The sequence below is a fragment of the Nicotiana tabacum genome, chromosome 20 (assembly GCF_000715075.1).
Source record: "Nicotiana tabacum cultivar K326 chromosome 20, ASM71507v2, whole genome shotgun sequence".
NCBI lineage: Eukaryota > Viridiplantae > Streptophyta > Magnoliopsida > Solanales > Solanaceae > Nicotiana > Nicotiana tabacum.
This window is the reverse complement of record NC_134099.1, coordinates 50,902,465-50,923,161: the sequence shown is the minus strand read 5'-3', so window position 1 is coordinate 50,923,161 and position 20,697 is coordinate 50,902,465. Positions and strand designations below refer to the sequence as shown.

The 20,697-nt window shown below is 38.6% G+C and overlaps 1 protein-coding gene across 1 annotated transcript; it reads left to right on the top strand.

The window, feature by feature from the left end:
• The first annotated feature begins 11,435 nt into the window (after positions 1 to 11,435).
• LOC107768126 (AP-1 complex subunit mu-2) lies at positions 11,436 to 19,734 on the top strand. Its single transcript, XM_016587229.2, has 11 exons — positions 11,436 to 12,365; positions 12,688 to 12,828; positions 13,196 to 13,258; positions 13,360 to 13,536; positions 13,610 to 13,713; positions 16,806 to 16,913; positions 17,381 to 17,477; positions 17,574 to 17,671; positions 17,804 to 17,945; positions 18,048 to 18,170; positions 19,280 to 19,734. Exons 1-11 carry the CDS (start codon positions 12,237 to 12,239, stop codon positions 19,376 to 19,378), a joined length of 1,281 nt encoding a protein of 426 aa, XP_016442715.2. The 5' UTR covers positions 11,436 to 12,236; the 3' UTR covers positions 19,379 to 19,734.
• Positions 19,735 to 20,697: the final 963 nt, after the last annotated feature.

The following is a 20,697-nucleotide window of genomic DNA, read 5'->3' as shown; positions in this document are numbered from 1 at the left end:
GGTAACTTAAGCGAGGTCGAATATTAAGTAATTCGAGCGAGGTTGAACGTTAGGTGATTCGAGCGATGTCGAATGTTAAAGTGATTCGAGCGAGGTCGAATATTAAGTGATTCGAGCGAGGTCGAATATTTTCTTTTGGCGATGGCCTTTGGCCGTAGGGGCATTATTTCGAGTTAAGGTCAAAATGTTAACCCGTTGTAATTTGAGCGAGGTCGAATGTTTTCTTTTGGAGATGTCCTTTGGCCGTAGGGGTGTTATTTCGAGTTAAGGTCAAAATGTTAACTCGTTGTAATTTGAGGGAGGTCGAATGTTTTCTTTTAGAGATGACCTTTGGACGTAGGGGTGTTATTTCGAGTTAAGGTCGAAATGTTAACCCATTGTAATTTGAGCAAGTCGAATATTTTCTTTTGGAGATGGGCTTTGGCTGTAGGGGTGTTATTTCGAGTTAAGGTCGAAATGTTAACCCGTTGTAATTCGAGCGAGGTCGAATGTTTTTTTTGGAGATGGCCTTTGGCCGTAGGGGTGTTATTTCGAGTTAAGGTCGAAATGTTAACCCGTTGTAATTCGAGCGAGGTCGAATATTTTCATTTGGAGATGGCCTTTGGCCATAGGGGTTTTCTTTCGAGTTAAGGTTGAAATGTTAACCCGTTGTAATTCGAGCAAGGTCGAATATTTTCTTTTGGAGATGGACTTTGGCCGTAGGGGTGTTATTTCAAGTTAAGGTCGAAATGTTAACCCATTGTAATTCGAGCGAGGTCGAATGTTTTCTTTTGGAGATGGCCTTTGGCCGTAGGGGTTTTATTTCGAGTTAAGGTCGAAATGTTAACCCGTTGTTATTCGAGCGAGGTCAAATGTTATTTCACTTCTTTGGAGAATATCTTGGAGGAGTACAAAATGCTGCCTTATTCCATTCACTGGAGTATTATACATGTCTGTTTCATACATATATTGGAGAAGTTTCCATGTATCTAGTCCCTTCATCGTTTGGCCTGGAGAGGTTATCGGCAGGCGGGGCGATGAATTATACTTTGAATTTCGAGACGTACCCCTCGCCGCCTCGTTAAAAACCTCCACGAGAAAACATAATTGGGACAAAACTCGGGTGAGGGAAAAAAAGTACGACTTGAGGGGCGTCCTTTTTCAGAAGTTGAAGTATTTGAGGTGGGCGACATTCCAGTTGTTTTGTAGTAGTTTTCCTTCCATTGTTTCTAGTTGGAATGCTCTTTTGCTTGCTGCTGCTGTGATTTTGTACGGACCATCCCAATTGGTTCCTAGTTTTCCTTCTTTTGGGTCTTTAGTCGCTTGTGTTTTGGCCTTGAGAACATAGTCTCCGACTTTGAGTGGTCGTAATTTGGCCTTCTTATTGTAGTACCTTTCTGCTTGTTGTTTTTGGGCTACCATCCATACATAAGCCAGGTCTTTTGGTTCTTCTGCCTCGTCGAGGTCTTGTTTTCTGTTCTCGTCGTTGTTTGGTCCGCTTTCATTAGAGTATCTCAGGCTAGGCTCTCCGACCTCGACAGGTATCATGATGTTAGTCCCGTAGACTAATGAATATGGCGTTTCGCATGTGCTTATTTTTGGGTGGTGCGGTAGGCCCATAATACCTCTGGTAGCAACTCCAGCCATAGCCCTTTGGCGTCCTCAAGCTTTTTCTTTAAGATATTCAATATTGTTTTGTGGGAGGATTCAACTTGGACGTTGCCAGCAGGGTGATATGGCATGGAGAGTATTCACTTGATGCTCCATTTTTCGAAGAAATCAATCGTCTTTTTCTCGATGAACTGGGGCCCATTATCGCAGCTGATTTCTTTAGGGATGCCGAAGCGGCATATGATGTTTTTCCATATGAAATTGATGACTTCCTGTTCGAGTATTTGGGTGACCGCACCTGCTTCTACCCATTGGAAAAGTAGTCAGTTAAAACTAAAAGGAAATGTGTCTTACCTCGCCCTATTGGGAGGGGTCCGACGATGTCCATTCCCCATTTGATGAACGGCCATGGCGAAGTGACAGAGTGGAGGAGCTCGCCCGCTTGGTGTATCATAGGCGTGTACTTTTGGCACTACTCGCACCTTTTGACATAATCTGCGACTTTTTTTTCATAGTGGGCTAGTAATACCCTACCCGAATGAGGCATTTAATGAGGGCTCGGTTGCCTGTATGGATGCCACAGTGACCCTCATGTACTTCTTCGAGCAAGTGCCTTGTTTGACTCAGCCCTAGGCATTTTGCCAAGGCCCCCCTGAACGTTCTCTTGTACAGGTTGTGATTTTTGGGGTTGTACCTGACCGCCTGCATTAGAAGCTTTTTAGTTTCCTTTTTGTCTTGTGGGAGTGTTCCCTCCTGCAAATATGTCATGATGCGGTTGCGCCAGTCCCAAGTCAAATTTATGTAATGTACCTCGAGTTGGTCTATTGACGAGTGGAAGAGGGTGACCACATTTTCTTTAGTGATATTTTTGGTAGTGGTTGCTAGTTTGGCGAGGCCATCCACCTCGATGTTTTGATCTCGATGTATCTGGTCGAGTTGGCATTCATCAAATTCTGGTAGTAGTTTGTGAATTTTTGCCTGGTACTTTTGTAGCCTTTGCTCTTTGATTTGGAAAGTCCCTATAACTTGGTTGACGACAAGTTGTGAGTCGCATCTAAGGACGATTCGTCTTGCTCTATATTTGAGAGCTAGCTTTAACCCTGCAATTACGGCCTCATAGCCTCATTGTTAGTCATTTCGGGGAACCATATAGATTGGCAGATAACTTCCCCTGTTGAGACCTCGAGTACGAGTCCCAGTCCAGACCCCGACGCGTTCGATGCGTCGTCGAGGTAAAGGACCCAGAGGTCTGGTTGCCCAAAGGAAGTATGAGAAGCTTCCTACTCGACCTCGAGCATTATTTTGGCACTGAAATCGGCGACGAAGTCGTCGAGTACCTACGATTTTATCACCGTCCGCGGTTGATAAGTTATATCACGCTTGCTCAGTTCTATGGCCCACTTGGCCAATCTTTCCGACAGTTTGGGTTTATGTAGGATGCTCTGCAGAGGGGAGATCATCACTACCGATATGGGGTGGCACTGAAAATAGGGTCTAAGCTTTCGTGAAGTTATAACCAATGTTAAGGCTAATTTTTCGAGGTAGGGGTACCTCATTTCGGCGTCGACCAGGGATTTGCTAATATAATAAATTGGGGATTGCGTACCTTTATTCTCACGAACTAGCACCACACTTACCGTGACTTCTGAGATGGCCAGATATACTAGGAGGCGCTCGCTAGCCTCTGCTTTGGCAAGTAGTAGGGGCGAGGACAGGTACGCTTTTAGTTTTTTCAAGGCATCGATGCATTCTGAGTTCCACTAGAGCCCGTTGTCTTTTTTCAGTATGTTGAAGAATTTATGGCATCTGTCGGATGACCGCGAGATGAATCTTGACAAAGCGGCTATACGACAAGTTAGTTTTTGCACCTATTTCTTAATGGTCAACACCTCAAGTATCCTTTCAATGGCTTTGATTTGATTCGGATTGACCTCGATGCCTCTTTGTGATACCAAGAAACTGAGAAATTTTCCCGAGGTTACGCTGAAGGCGCATTTTTCGGGATTTAGTTTCATGTCGTACCGTTTCAGTATACCGAAGGCCTCTTTCAGGTGATCGATGTGGTCTTCTTTTCTTTTTTATTTAACCAACATGTCTTTGATGCAAAATTTCATTGTTTTGCCGAGTTGATCTTTGAACATCCTGGTGACCAACCTTTGGTACGTTTCCCCCGCATTCTTCAACCCCAATGGCATAACTCTATAGCAGTACGTTCCCTGATGACTGATGAAAGTAGTTTTCTCTTGGTCCTCTTCCTCCATGAGAATTTGGTTGTAACCCGAGTAGGCATCCAATAAGCTTAGTAACTCGTGTCCTGTTGTTGCGTCGATGAGCTGGTGGATGTGCGGAAATGGGAAGGAGTCTTTTGGGCATGCCTTGTTTAGGTCTGTGAAATCTCTGCACATCCGCCATTTCCCGTTTTTCTTTTTTACCATGACCACGTTGGCGACCCATTGGGGGTATTTTGATTCTCGGATGGAATCATTCGCGAGGAGCTTATCCACTTCGTCACTTACGACCTCGTTGATTGCAACGTTGAATTTCCTTCTTATTTGTCGTATTGGCGGATAGAGTGGGTCAACGTTTGACTTATGCGTGGCCACATCTTTCGGGATACCCGACATATCTACATGGGAGAAAGCAAACATATTTTGTTAATTAAAACTTGTGAAATTTACCTGGTTCTGAGAGTTTATGCCCGATGTAAGCCTTTTTGCTGCTGTCGCTGTTGTTCAGTTGGATGGGATCGAGATCTTCTATCATTGATTCGGCCGCTTCTACGATGTCAGGGTCCCTAATGACATCTCTTTGTACGTCGAGTCTGATCCCTGACTGTGGTAATTGCTATGCCTCTGCATCCGTTCCCTTCATCTGTTGGGTGTACGCGCAATCCTGGGCGATACGATAGCATTCTTGGGCAGTGCGTTGTTCGCCCCTGATACTGAATATTCCCCATGGAGTAGGGAACTTGATTGCCTGGTAGAGGCTCGACGGGTTAGCCCTCATGGCGTGTTTCCAGGTCCGCACTATGATGGCATTGTAAGCTATGTCTTGGTTCATGACACAGAACGTTATTTCCAGGGTGACGCCCCCGGCCAGAACAGGTAGCGTTATCTCTCTAGAGGTTCGCTCAACTACATTGTTAAAACCTGTTAGTGTTATGCAACATGGTATTATCTTGTCCTCGAGTCTTATTTGTGCGAGGACTTGAGGATAGATAATACATGTGCCGCTTCCGTCATCTACCTTTATTCTTCTTACATTAGTGTCTAAAATACGTAAAGTAATAACAAGAGCATCGAAATAAGGGAAAGTCAAACCGTCGGTATACGACTTATCGAAGATGATACTGTCTCCTAGATCATCGTACCGTTCGTGGGTGATCGACCGTTTCAGTTTGTGCGTGGTGGTGAACTTCACTTGGTTGATCGTTGCTTCATCGCCTCCACCGACGATCATTTGGATGGTGCGAGCGGGAGAGGGTGGATTTGGAGGTCCCCGGTGTTCCACGATCGCTCATCAGTTCCTCATGTGCCCTTGGTTTAACATCCTCACTACCTCTTGCCACAGACCTATGCAATCCTCGATTTTGTGTCCCCGTTCCTGGTAAAATTCACAGAGGACGTTCGACTTTCGAGTATTTGGGCCGGACTTCTTCTTTTGTGGCCATTTCACCTTCATGCCGAGCTTCTCCAGTGCGTACACTATTTCTGAAGGAGAAATACAAAAATTGTGAGTCGATAAGAGTGGAGGCATACCTCTTTTGTTTCGTTGAGTCCCTGTGTGCGGCCTAGACGACCCTTCTATATGTCGAGGAGGTGGCGGGACGATTGTTTTGACGTGGGGTTGATGTCTTTCTCGGTTGAGGTGGGGGCCTGACTGATCCTTTCGACCGTTGTTACGATGATCTTTCCTTGATTCTGCTTAAACTGTCATCAGCCGTTGGATCGGACTGTTAAGGTCGTCCTCGTCGGCTCTCACCTCAGTGAAATAGTCATTGTGGATTTCTTCCCAAGTGGTGGGAGGGTATTTCATGAGCTTGCTTAATAGTTTTCTGGTTGCTCTCGACCCGTTCCTGCTCAACCCATTTTGGAAGGCCGCTACTGCCATCCCTTCTCCCTTCTGATACATTTGGTAGGATCATTCTCACCCTGTTAAACCGGGCGAGGATGTTACTGAGTCCCTCGCTAGGCGATTGCCTAACGACGAATATGTCATTCACCCTGGCTTCTGCCTTCTTAGCCCCTGCATGGGCAGTGACAAACTTGTCGACCATTTCCTCGAACGTTGCTATTGACCGCGCCGTTAGTTGTGAATACCAGGTTAGGGCTCCCCCTGTCAGGGTTTTGCCGAACTTTTTCAGTAGCAGCGATGGTACTTGCTCATTCGAAAGATCGTTGCCCTTCATCGATGTAGCATAGTGGACGATATGATCTTCTGGGTCTATAGTACTGTCGTATATCTTCAAGTACGGTGGTATTTTGAAGGTTTTGGGAATGGCGTGCGGAGCCGCTTCTTCTCTCTACGGTTGTTCGACGAATCGACCAACGTCTCGTTTTGGTAGTAACTTTGGGGTGCCTGGTATTTTGTCGACCCTTTCTTGGTGTTCTTTCATCTGGTCGCGGAGCACTTTGTTTTCTTTTTCCATTTCTTCCATTTTTTTAGGATGGCTGCAAGCGCATCGTTACCTGCATCCACAGTGGGGTAAACATTACCTGTTTGAGGAAAGGGTTGCTCACCAGTAGTTGTTACGATATCTGCTTGCGCAGCGTTTCCGTTCTCCCTTTGAGCAGGTCTGTCGAATATATTATTTAGAGTGCTTGTCAGCCACTCTTCTAGTAGTTTTTTCACTGCCGGTGGTGCTTCTTCAGTTGTGGATGTAGAGGCTCCCCTTTCGCGTGAAACCGTCACACTTTCGTAAGGGGAGATGAAACACTTCGCCTGGACGTAGCGTTTGGTGTCACATTCTCGTCGTCTCCCCTGCCATCTTCGTTGATGGTGTTCAAAATATTGGTAGTGACGCTTGCTATTGCTTTCAGTCTCGCATCTCCTTTTTCTGCCATCGTTAGTTTGTGCAAACATGGAAGAGATGTTTTTATTATGATCTAGAAAGAACTATAGTTTCAACTAAAACTTCTCCACAGACGGTGCCAAATTATTTGAGCAAATAAATGCTAAACCAATTAGTAATGAGTTAATGGGGTGAATCTCAGTTGAACTCAATAAATCCTAGACCAAATAGAACAAAACTCTTGGATAACGAGTAGAGTTTAGGAGCAGTAAATAGTGAGCTTAATATGCTATGATTGACAAAATATATAATATTATAACTATGTAATAAATGCAAGAAATGACAAGGGTTATAGCGTGAAAGAATTGTCACCCAATGATTGTGTGATTGGGTATTTCCTTTTCTGACGACGTGAAAAGTAAACAGTCAATGTGTGTATCGGATCTTGAGATTTATGAATAAAGGTGGAACAACATGTGCTTGAATAAAATGAATAAGACAACTCTTTCGTATATTCTTCTCTCAACTTTACAATATTTCTTAGTTTTAAAAAAGGCAGATCCCCTGTTTATTCACCATCTTCTCCTATTTATAAGGAACATTCCCCAAAAAAACCTAAAAAGTACAACATAAAGAATATCCAAATGAATATTCTTCCTGTCTCTTTCTGAGTTTAGGTTACCGTTATTATTCTATTTTAGTTGCCCGCTTTTAGTCGTCGACCTTCATTTGGGCGACCGTCAGTCACTGTGTTGTGGTCGACCCCATCGTATGTCTTGCTTATCTGTTACCGTGGTTATCAAATTTGGACGTATACATTGTTGTTCCTCCTCCACTTCTCCTTTGCCAGCACTTACATTTGAAGTTGCTTGAGTAGTATAAAGATGTGATCTAAGTTTGTCCAACTACTTAAGATATTGGATCACATTAGAAACTCATATTATTAAATGCTAACCAATATCTTACGAAGCATTATGTTATTCTTGAGATGATTTCTTATTAGAACAAGTGATGATAATACATAAGAACTAACTGATAAGCAGATTTTACTCACGTTTAAATGCCTAAATTAGTGGGTCATTGTAATCACTGCACGTTCAGATTTAAAAAGTTCCACTCCTAAAAAAAGTCAGCCCGCGACACGAAGCTCTAGTTATGTGCGGGGTCCCGAGAAAGGCTGGACCACAAAGATCTATTATACGCAGTCTTATCTATATTTCCGCAAGAAGTTGTTTCCACGTCTCGAACCATGATCTCCCGGTCATACAGCAACAACTTTACCCAGTCGCAGAGACAGAATTACCGCCAAGAGGGTTTAAAAAAAAGAAAAAAGTTAGAAAGATTGTAGCTAGTGGAAATAGAACCAATGACCTTATAAAGGTTTTGAACCCCCTTGATCACTAAGATATGCTTTTGGGCTATATCAAGGGGATTCAAAATATAATATATAGAGGTAAAAAATAGCTTTCTGCGAATGGGGTTCGAGTGAATACCTTCCGGCCCCCTAAATCCGCCCCTGACTTTACCAATTACGCTAAAGCTCTCCTTCCAAAAAGTTTCACTCCTAGTGTCTTTGTGAATTTTTTTGAATGCCTCCTCTTTCTAAAATTTTAGTAAAATATAAAATATAAAAAATTTGCAGCAAGCATCAAGGAAATATAGTCGTGAAATTTGAAGTAAGGCTTTCATAGAAAGAAACACATTTTAATTGAACTTCAGACTTGTTAGTCTCAAATTGGAAACTTTAGGCCTCCGACTTCAATTTAGGAGTTTTGATACAGTTACCCACAAAAATAAAATTATTTACCTTTGTTTATTTATTTGTTTTTCTACTCATAAACTAATTACATTTCCTACCTATAATAGTTTCTGTGGGGAATTTTTCTTTATTCTCCAATTCTTTTTTATTTCTATGCTTCTTTTCTTCTTCTTTTTTCTTTTTTTTTTCTCCTTTTTTTCTTTTTTTTTTCTTTTTTTCCTTTTCTAATTTCATTTAACTTCTTCTTTTTTTAATTCTTTTTCTCTTCATAATCTAATTTCATTTACTGTTTTCACTATTTTTTGTGATTATTTTTTATACAATAAGAAAAAATAACTGATATAATAAATATTTGTTCACCTTTTTTTTAATATAACTAGTACAATATACCTTTTTTTTCTTAAATTCAATTATTAAACTGAAATAATATCAGTTGTCACTTGATCTAATTCACTGAATATCACATTGATTGTTGATGAGCACCATAAATTACATAATCAGATTCTAAGAATCAACACGTGATTGCCATGCAAACCTTGATCTCCTTCCCTATAAATATCAGTATACACTCTACCATTAGCAGTAATACAACCAGTTATAGAGCAAGAAAGCATAATCTACGATAACCAAATCTTCATATATACTAGTTAGAATAAAATGACAATAAAATATTGAAAAATGCAACAAAAGTATAAGTAGCAAAAAAGACTTGTAGTACCATGTGATACCGATATGGTATATATAGATACCAACAGAGCATGTGATTTCTCTAGAATAATGCTACAACTATCTGTGACTATACTACTGTACCAAAACATTAAAGGACGCAATAAAAGTATGAGAAAATTACATGCTCGTAATGCAAGCTAAATATTCGCAAAACAACTTGCTCATTTCGTATACTAAGAGGGTATATAGTTGTATGGAGTAGTTCCAATAATTGCCTATAACTATAAAAACTATTACATGATCCACATAATTTATGTCCATCGGCACACAAAAATTCCAGCATTACAACTCATGTTCATATAAATAATTTCATAATAGAATTTACTTAAAATGCAGCTAAAACAACCAAAATAATGTTCAACTACCATATGATACCAATATGGTATATAACTATACCAATATGGTATACAATTTTACTAGTTAATTTCCCGCAACTATATGACTATACTACTATTACATAACACACATGCATAAAGAGAAAAATAAAAAAATAGTGTACCACATATTAATATAATAAGGTATTTCAAGATATTGTACTATATTACTATTATTAAAAGAAAATCAAATATTGTACCAATTAAATGCAACTAATACAACCAAAAAATGATTCAACTAGCATATGATACCAATATAGTATATATCTATACTAATAGGGTATATAGTTGGAATGAATTGTATACTAAAATGGTATATTTGTATACTATTTGTGTATACAATACAAATTCGTCTTCTTCTCTGGTTCAACTATATTTCAAACCCAAATTTCTAAAATCTACTACAAAATCTCCACCAAATTGACTAAAACTTTAGCTACAACCTTCAATTAACTTTTCAAACAAACCCATACAGGATCGGATCAAAATAATTAAAAACTCAAACAAACCAAGTTATGAGTTTCAAGTTTCAAGGTCCTTCAATGGTGGATTTAAATTTTTGTCCAATAAATCTCCAAAAACCAGCATCAAAGGTACAATCTACATATCAAAGAACAATAACTAACGAATTTCAACAGTAAAACACTATAAAAAAATCAGATCTGCATTTGAACTCATTCATATGGAGTTTCAAAAATTGATCTGTTCTTCCTATGATCTAATTTTTGAATTGGGCCCTGTATTTTAGTGTTGAAAACTTATTTGCAGTTCTAAAACCATGAATGCTTGAAGTTATTTCAATTTCCAGTGCGAACGAATGGGAGAATAGGGCAAATCAATGCCTCAGTTCTTGGTCGCATAAAGCATCACTAGAATTAGCGGGTAAATAGTTTGGGCCACATGGGTAGGAGTGGTAAATAGTTTGGGCCTGAGCATTAAAGGTTAAATAATTTGGAATTAATGGGTATAAAGTGAGATTTTTCTTTCAATTTTACCTGCACAATTGAACTTGATTTTGAGGCGTCTAAATTTTTAAAAAACTTTACAAATTTGGCTATTCTTTAATATATTGTGCACCCAACTTGTTATAAATAGGACAATATTACCCGATACGACCCAAATATGATTGAGAAAACTATCCTCTATATCCCCTCAAAATTTTAATAGCCCATGTTTTGTCCCACTTACAGAAAATGGCCTTTCGGCCCAAACATATTGCATATACTAGCCGAAAGGAATGAACATGACAACATAAACGCCTGTAGCTCAGTGGATAGAGCGTCTGCTTCCTAAGCTAAGGTCGCGGGTTCGACCCCTATCTGGCGCGATAGAGCAATCCTTTTTTTCCCTTTTAAATTGTATTTTGTACTTCTGGATATGATAAGTATTAGCTAAGAATTGAATGAAATATGTAATGCAGGTCATATACGAAATATTTATTTTGTATATTTTTTGTATAATAACAGTCTATTTTTGTATATTTTTTGCATAGTGACCGTCTATTTTGTATAGTTTTTGTATAGTAACAGTCTATTTTTGTATAGTGACAGTCTATTTTGTATAGTAACAGTCTATTTTGTATAGTGATAGTCTATTTTATATATTTTTGTATAGTAACAGTCTATTTTGTATATATTTTGTATAGTGACAATCTATTTTGTATATATTTTGTATAGTGACAATCTATTTTGTATAGTAACAATCTATTGTATATAAATTGTATAGTTATAGTCTATGTTGTACATTTTTTGTATAATGACAGTTTATTTTGTATAGTGACAGTCTATTTAGTATATATTTTTGTATAATCATAGTCTATTTTTTATATTTTTTGTATAGTGATAGTCTGTTTAGTATGTATTTTGTTTCCAATTATCACTTTCAAAAACATACTTCAATACGTAAAATATGTTTGATTCATCTTCCACAGAAAAGAAAATAAAAAATTATCATACCCTCATTGTACATAAATGAAACAGAGAGAGTAACCAGAAATTGAGGCTCAGATTTGTGTAAAAGAGAATCCAACGACACCATGGCTGCAAAAACCCACTGGGAGCATGCCCTGCCAAGATACGGGTGGGGTTATCTCAAAATTCCCCAATTGATTAATAAGCTCAGAAGGGAATGACAAAATCATCATCGCTCCTTTCACCAGCTCTACCGGCAAACATCGAATGCTCCGGCGAAAACATTAAAGAAAGGAAAAGAAAAAAAAAGTGGAAGTGTTGTTACTAATGCTATTCTTATTTAATCTACTAAACAACCCCTTAATAAAATTGATAAAAAGGGATGTTGTTTGAGTTCTTACAGTATATGGAGAAATCAATGACTAATTACAGAGAGAGAGGCAATCGATCGAGATGATAGAAGAGAACGGGGCAAGGATAGGGATAGGGATAGCAGATTGAGCCGTAATTACTTTTGGGCTAGCCACTAAAATTACTTTTGGGCTATAAAATGATATTCCAATTTTAAGGCTACCGGGTGTTATATGTTTGGGCCGATGGGCTATAAATGATATTCTCTCAATATGATTGCACTAGCAGCCCATGACAACAACTTGATCGGAAGTCGATTTCGATCTCAAAACCCATCCTTCACCCAACGCATGAAAATTTTCATTTTACAACAATGGATCAGTGGAGCTAATAATTGTCCGTTTTAACTCTTAACACCAGTAGATCTTCACCGGGAAAAGGTTATCTCCAGACAGCTTTTCCGTTCCGATCCGTCGATATTGATCGGAATCAATCATTAGTAGTAGAGTCACATGGCAGGGGCGGCCTCTGCGCTGTTCCTCCTCGATATCAAAGGCCGGGTTCTCGTCTGGCGTGACTACCGCGGCGACGTCTCATCCGTTCAAGCCGAACGCTTCTTCACCAAGCTCATTGAAAAAGAGGTAACATTTCTGTTCAAGATTTCATAATTGATGCGTTTGAAATTGGAGTTAAATTTGACTTCAGGGGAGTGAAAATTGATAGTTTGATTTGAAATTATGCAATTAAGTTTAATAGATTAGAGAAGGAGTTAGAATTTCTTTTGATGATTTCACTTCTTTCAAGTTTAGAGCTTCAAATCTTAAGCAATTTTTTGCAAGCATAGGTTCAAGGACTTATATTGATTCATAATTATTGTTGAATTGTTTTTGACTTATAATTGGAGCTTGAGAAGTTTAATGTTTGCTGTGCAATTTGATGATTATGTGATTTGATCCATTGCAGGGTGATCCTCAGGATCCTGTTGCATATGATAATGGCGTGACCTACATGTTTATACAGCATAACAATGTGTATCTCATGACTGCATCGAGACAGAACTGTAATGCGGCTAGTCTCCTTCTGTTTCTACACCGTGTTGTAGATGTAAGTTCTAATGTAGATATTTGAGGATGTGTCCTCTGACTGTGTTAATCCGAAGTCAAGTACTCCCTCAGTTACAAAAGAACGGCGGACTTTGAAGTAGGGTCAACCCATTCAATTTTCGGTCTCTATTTGGACATCAATTCCTTTAAATTTTAAAGTAAAATTTACATATTATGAACTACTCCTATATAAAATATGGTGTACATCAGAGTATTTTATAGTTAAAAATATTCTTGAAGTGGACGAAATATTTTGTTTGACTCCTCAAAATAGTAACAGTACCGTGTAGAATGGAACAGAGGGGGTAATTGTTTTCTTAGTTGGAACTTGGGAAGAGTTATCATTTTTTATTTTACCTTTTTGGCAGGTATTCAAGCATTACTTTGAAGAGTTAGAAGAGGAATCCCTTCGCGATAATTTTGTTGTTGTGGTATGGGGAAATTTCATGTGTCTTTAAGATCAAAAGTTCGAGAGGAAATTATCATCATGTTGGTTAATTTTGACTGAGCTGATGTTTCTTGCCTTTTGCAGTATGAGCTACTTGACGAAATGATGGACTTTGGTTATCCTCAATACACTGAAGCAAAGATTCTCAGTGAGTTTATCAAAACTGATGCATATAGGATGGAGGTTACACAGAGGCCTCCAATGGCAGTTACAAATGCTGTGTCCTGGCGGAGTGAAGGGATACGCTATAAGAAAAATGAAGTAGGTTTACATGTTTATTTAAGAGGAATTCCTTTTCTTCAATTGGCTACATGGAAGTTTGTTGTTCTTTCAGGTATTTTTGGATGTCGTAGAGAGTGTTAATATACTTGTAAACAGCAATGGGCAAATAGTGAGGTCAGACGTTGTTGGTGCACTGAAGATGAGGACATACTTGAGGTTAGGATATTCTTCCCATTTTTACTGAACCTACTATCTGGCTCATGCCTCATAAGAAAAAAATTAATAAATTTTTTTTTTTTTTACTTTTCCTCCTATCCCTTTAGTTAAGTTAAGATACCAAGAAATCCAACTGCATGAATTTACATTCTTTAGTTAGCGTGAGATAGTATATCAGAAACATAATTCACTAGATTTTTGAGTCATGCATTGCACGTTCCTACCTCTACAGGTAATCTGACATTTCAATGTATGAGTCATAGTGTTCATTAGGTGGTAAATGTTAAAATTATGTATATAGGTGATAAATCAGTTTGACTTTTACCTCATTTTGTGCTAGTAATGTAAAGAATAAAGTTTAATTCACAACCTTGTTCCTTCTTTTCACTGAATGTAGCTATAAAGTGATCAAGTCTTTATACATCTCACCCAGGAAATTTCCGTCACCAATAGAATTGCTTGCTATACAAGCTAATTTGACCATCATAATCTGCAAGCGCTCAATTATAAGTTAGAATTGCTAAAATCTTCCCGGCAAAGTTAGGCATTGTTAATGTTTCATTGCATACTCATTTCTAGGTGCATGTTGGATTTTAATATGACCTCCTGGGATTGGGTCTTCTTTGTTCTAATCTTACAACTATGTAAGATTAGAGTAGCCTAGGGGACGGGCACTAAGTAGAAGTTCTGAGGACCCTCTACTTAGTTCGAGAGCTTTAATTGTCACAGAGGTGTAGATGGAGGTTAGGGGTGTCAAGTTTATACCATGAAAGATTAACCGGAAAAGGGCCAAATATACCCTTGTACTATGAGAAAAGGTTTAAATATGTCCCTCGTTATGCTTTTAGTCCAAATATACCCCTGCTGTTATACTATTAGTTTAAATATACCCTTCATCCGTTAAGGTTGTCCAAGGTGAACATTCAATTATATATGACACTAGCATTTGATGAGGTGGATGTCACGTGGCATGCCACCTCAGCGCCCCCAACCCATTTTACCCCTCCTCTCGATTTGTTCTTCCACCACTAAAATTTCCTCCCCCACCACCTAGAAAAATAGTCAATGCTACATGAGTTTTTGCCGCTGGCTTCTCATAACTCCGATACTCCTGATGTTGCAAACACACACTATTGAATTGTCGTTTTTGATACTATACACTTATGTTATCGAATCAAGAAAAAAATCACAGGTAACATTTAACATAAGCTTGAGGTCAAGCGGGTTCATTTATTTGTACACATAAAATGCTTCATTTTTTAGCTTAAATTCTATGCATTGACAAATTAAAAATATTTATACTATCACAACACTTAAACATAATTGCGGGTAACTTTATAAATCTCTTCTATCATCTTAGTCTTATCTTACGTTACAAGGAGGCTTAGAGTGTATATTGCTCGACAGAAAAATGATGATGAAGATGTGGAGGATGAATTTTACTCTTTGGTTATAGTTGCTGGGACCCTATCAGATGGATTGAAGGGGCTTTTCACTAGGGGTGTACATGAGTCATTTTTGGTTCGGGTTTTATTAGTGGAAGAACAAATAGAGAGGAGTAAAATGGGTTAGGGGCACTGAGGTGGCATGCCACGTGACATCCACCTCATCAAATATCAATGCCACGTAGGATTGGATGTCCACTTTGGACAACCTTAACGGAGGAGGGGTATATTTGAATCAATAGTATAAAGGCAGGGGTATATTTGAAACAAGAGTATAACTAGGGATATATTTAAACCTTTTCTCATAGTACATGGGTATATTTGACCCTTCTCCGAAGAATAACCCATTCAACCCACCTAGACTTGAGCGGACTAGGCAGGATATTTGCTTATTGGTGGTTATTTTGGGCACAACCCAAACTAACCATTCTAAAATCTTTGACCAATTTCGGTTGCATATGGATCCCAAATTGATTTATAAGAAAATTTATCGAAACATAGAAAAATGAGTTTTTCGATTTTGGTACGTTGCGTTCTTTGAACTTTGAAGTAGTCATGCTAAATAAAGAAAAAACTTTTATTAATTCGAGTTGGTAATTAAACAAATTGTAGAATAACAAACAAACAATGAGAAAAGCCTTTGAGTTGGCGGGTTGGGTTGTGACCCATTGTTTAGCCCAAATTGGCACGCCTATTTTGACAGGTTAAACCCAACCCATTTATTGATTCAACTTATTTTAACCCGTCAATATTAGCCCAACCCACCCATTTGACACCCCTGATCAAGTTTACAAGGCCGAATAAAATTATACGGATTAATGAATATTCAGAGACACACCCATAGCAGCAATCAACCGGTGTTGCACTTGCAATCATACCTCCTCTCCACCCGAAGATATCTATGGGGCACATGTCCTAATAAGCATACAAATCCAGCGCTTAACTTCTTGATTGGTGGGTTGCACCATGTAAGGGCTAGTTTTGATACTCCTAGTTAAACTTTCAAGTACTCAAGTGAAAGTTGAAATTAGTTCCCTCTTCTAATTTGTTTTTTTTACTTACCCCTCCCCGGGAGCTCCCCACTTTGCTCCCTTGGTGACTCAAACCCGCAACCTCAAGATTGGAGGTGGATGGGTGCTTACCACTTGCGCAATTGTCTCTTGTCCTTATTCCAATTTGTTTACTTAACCTTTTTAGAAGCTAATACAAGGCCTTCAATCTCTAAGGGTATTTTCTATCACCTTCAAAGATGTTCCAAACTGAGTATGATTCGTCCCAATTGTAATCATATCTGAATGCAAGTCCCTTCTCCAACCTTTTGATTTAATATATGTGGTCTAGTTGTTGGACTGAGTTGTTCTTTGCCCTTCCCTTGATTTCTTTCAGTTTTCAGTGATCTAGTGAGCTTTTTATTCTGCATCGGTTGTAGGCTAGTAGTGTCACTACCTTATCTCCTATTTGAATGTCAACTTCTTTAGGTAAAGTTGAATGTCTGGGATTTTTCCTATGTTGATACAAAAAGCACTTAGTTCCACTACTTGAAAGTCATGCTCCTCAGTCTCGTTGAGTTTGACTTGTTGGTTTTATCTTACTGTATATAGAGCGACTGTTATCTGGAATGTAAGCCTTACTGTTTCTTTCTTGCAGTGGTATGCCTGAGTGTAAGCTTGGTCTTAATGATAGAATGTTGCTGGAAGCACAAGGACGAACTACGAAGGGGAAGGCCATTGATCTAGATGATATCAAGTTTCATCAGTATGAAATTGTTCAGTTATTTCTTTTTGTGGTGTTATGATTTACTGGTCTCTCCTGTCAAACGGAATTGTATGGATTGGTAATTGATTTACTTGTATATCGGGCTTTTCGAAAATAATGGGGCATGGGAGGTCGGGAAAAGGAATTAAGTAGTTAAGTAGTAAAAGGTCACTTTTTTTGGGAGGAGGTCCGCCTACGGTTTTTGAACCAGCAAACCTAGACCTCCCATACAATTAGTCAAATGAATTTGATCGAATATCCTGACCAGTTTCTGATAGTAACATATGTTGCTCGGACTCTCTAAAATATGCCGCACCCGTGTCGGATCCTTCAAAAATGCATTACTTTTGGAGGATCCGACAGTCACTCCGGGCAGCATTTTTGAAAAGTGTTAACATTGATAGTAACCCATTTTTCTCTCTTATTGCCCTTCTCTTTCTATTCTACTAATTTTGCTTGTAATATAGGTGTGTTCGCTTGGCCCGATTTGAAAACGATCGCACTATATCATTCATACCTCCAGATGGAACTTTTGATCTTATGACATACAGACTCGGTACTCAGGTAAATCATGAGCTTACTGCATCTCTAAAACTTTTAGTTTACTTGTGGAAGTCCTTAAGCAAAATAGTTTAAACCCTTGGTGGTACTTGTTCTCAGGTTAAGCCTCTCATATGGGTAGAAGCTCAAGTGGAAAGACATTCTAGGAGCCGTATGGAAATTGTGGTTAAAGCACGGAGCCAATTCAAGGAACGAAGGTATGTGTATCAAGTATACATGTGAAATATTCAACTGATTAGATGCATCATTTACTCTGTACTATGGATGGCATGCAATATATTATAACAAAGCTTTCCATGTCTAGTTATGAGTTTCTTCAATAATTTCAGTACTGCAACCAATGTTGAAATTGAGTTACCCGTGGCAACGGATGCTACAAATCCAAATGTCCGAACATCAATGGGGTCATCTACTTATGCACCTGAGAAAGATGCATTGATTTGGAAAATAAAATCTTTTCCAGGTGGTAAGGTTAGTATAGACTTGATCATAGTTGAAGATTAACTCATAGTTTTACTTTTCTCTTTGTTCTCTCGTTGGGCTTGCCTATACGTACTTTCATTTCTTTTTCAGGAATATATGTTGAGAGCAGAGTTTACTCTTCCCAGTATTACAGCAGAAGAATCAGCTCCTGAGAGAAAAGCTCCCATACGTGTGAAGTTTGAAATACCTTATTTTACAGTTTCTGGCATACAGGTAAGCCCTTAAAGGCATTAGTTGTACTTAAGTTTCAGAAAGCCCTTAAAAGCATTGGCTGTACATAAGTCGTAGACTTCCAGGTCTTTTTTCTCCTTCATCTCTGTAATCTCTAGGCCCATGCTGATAACCTTGCTTAGTCTATCATATTGAGCCACCACTATTAGTCTCGGATAGAGCTGTTAGCTCTCCATACATTAGGATTTAGAACTGGCAATTACTTTAGGGGTTGACACTTCAAATGGTATTCGGAATTAGGGCTTATTGTACATGATAACCTTGCTTAGTCTATAATATTGAGCCACCACTATTAGTCTCGGATAGAGCTGTTAACTCTACATACATTAGGATTTAGAACTGGCAATTACTTTAGGGGTTGACACTTCAAATGGTATTCGGAATTAGGGCTTATTGTACATGTCAAGGCATATAGGAGACAATGAGGTGATGCGGATGGTTGAGTTCTGCTGTAGAGGCACATTGGAAGAAATTTAAAAGAACTGCCAAAACATAAAACAAACCTGTCCATTTAATTATTATCCTTCAAGTTATTTTCCTCGCTAGTGGCTACTGTTGGTGCTTGACAAACTGCAATAAGAAAAGAGAGGCAGGGCGAGGGTTCTGTGCTGGATGATGGGGCGATGGATAGCTGATTGTAATCTCTTCATGTACAGTAACTGCATATACTACAGTCTAATTACCTATGGGTGTGGTCTGTTTTTCCGGTACAGGTATAGGCTGTAATACTGCAATTCACCACCTAAATAATAATGATTTAAGTGGAGACAAGTTTATAAGATATGGTTCCGACAGTACTGACTAATATGTGGATTCCAATTAAGCACTTAGTGTTCCCCATATGCCTTCCTAGAGAACCGGAAGTAACAATCTCCAGTGATCGAACTTTTTAAGATCTAATCTGGCTCTGCTGTGTGATTGAACTGTCATCCATAAAATATCTTGCCTTCTATGACTTATCTCCTTTGTTTAGTGTTTGAAGAGTCTCTTTTACATGGCAACTCAAGTATACTTTTGTTTTTATCTGGGCTTTAATATGATATGGTGTGTTCTTAACATTGTAATGACATGGATTGTTCAATGCATGTTAGGTTCGCTACTTGAAGATTATTGAGAAAAGTGGCTATCAGGCTCTTCCATGGGTGAGATATATTACGATGGCTGGTGAATACGAGTTACGACTAATATAAAAGGTCAAGCTGAGATGGTGTTTCCGGCCAATTGAGTTTGTTAGCAGGCCTCAGGTAAACCACAAGTTCTAAAATTTTGAGCTGCTTCGTGGAACGCAACTGCTCATTTTCTGACTGGGTTTTAAGGAAAATTCCTGGGCCAGTTTTGTTGTTAATTGTAATTGACTCTGTTATATGTGATGGTGTTCATTTGCTTGTAGCATAAAATGCTTATGATTAGTTGCGTATCAAATATTTTTTCAAGGCAGATTCCCAACTTCCAACTGCTTGTATGGCCAAATATTCATTGTTTTAACTTTGTTTAAAGCAGCTTCGCTTCGAGCATTGGATAAACAATTGATGTTAACATTGAATTTCATTTTTATATCTCAAGGTCCTCGAAAGATGATAGCTCAATAATATTTGCTTGTAAAAAAATCGTTTAGTAACTTGAGTTGCTTTATTTGTAAAAAGTTTGGATCTCGTTATGAATCAAGAACCTTTGCTTTTAATATGTTGAATGGTGAATAGAAGGAATCACTATTGTTACGGGATATCATTATGGAAGGGATCATTATGTTCAGTCCTTTGGGACAAATGACATACAAGCAATTCTAACGCAGTGAAGAACTGCAACAACAACAACAATAAATCCAGTATAATCACATGAGTGGGGTTAGGGGAGGGTACTGTGTACGCAAACCTTATCCCTACCTTGAGGGTAGAGCAGTGAATAACTGAAAATTTAAAAGAAAAAAACACTAAAGCGGAACCGTAAATTGATAAGATCAAACAACAACGTGAAAATAACTGACTTTAAACGAACCATTTTATGGTCTGGTGACTCTGAATGTATATGCCTAGAAAGCATAGACGTATCCAAGTTTCCTATGATTTGCATTTGCCATGGCCCCTTCTATTGTCCTTTGATTAACAAATTTCATTGGAACGTCACAGATAACTTCCACTTAATCTGTTAAAACCATAATATCGCGCCCTGTATATACAATAGCCCCAGCTATACTTGAATTCTTTCTTTTATACCGAAAGTGTTGTAATTTAAAATTCTTTCTTTTATACCGAAAGTGTTGTAGTTCAATTTTTCCACGGTTACATCGAGTGTCATCATGAATTGGCAAGAAATGAGGATAACTAAAAGAAATGAGAATTCATATTGCTGACATCAGTTTACTTGGGATTGAGACATAATTATTGTTACATCGAGTGTCATCATATTCCCAACCGTTGGTAAAACTCCTTGATCTCTATTATTCTTTCTATACTAACTTACGCTCTTGCAGTGTATTCCTTAGGCAATATGGTGAAATAGCGAAGCAGTT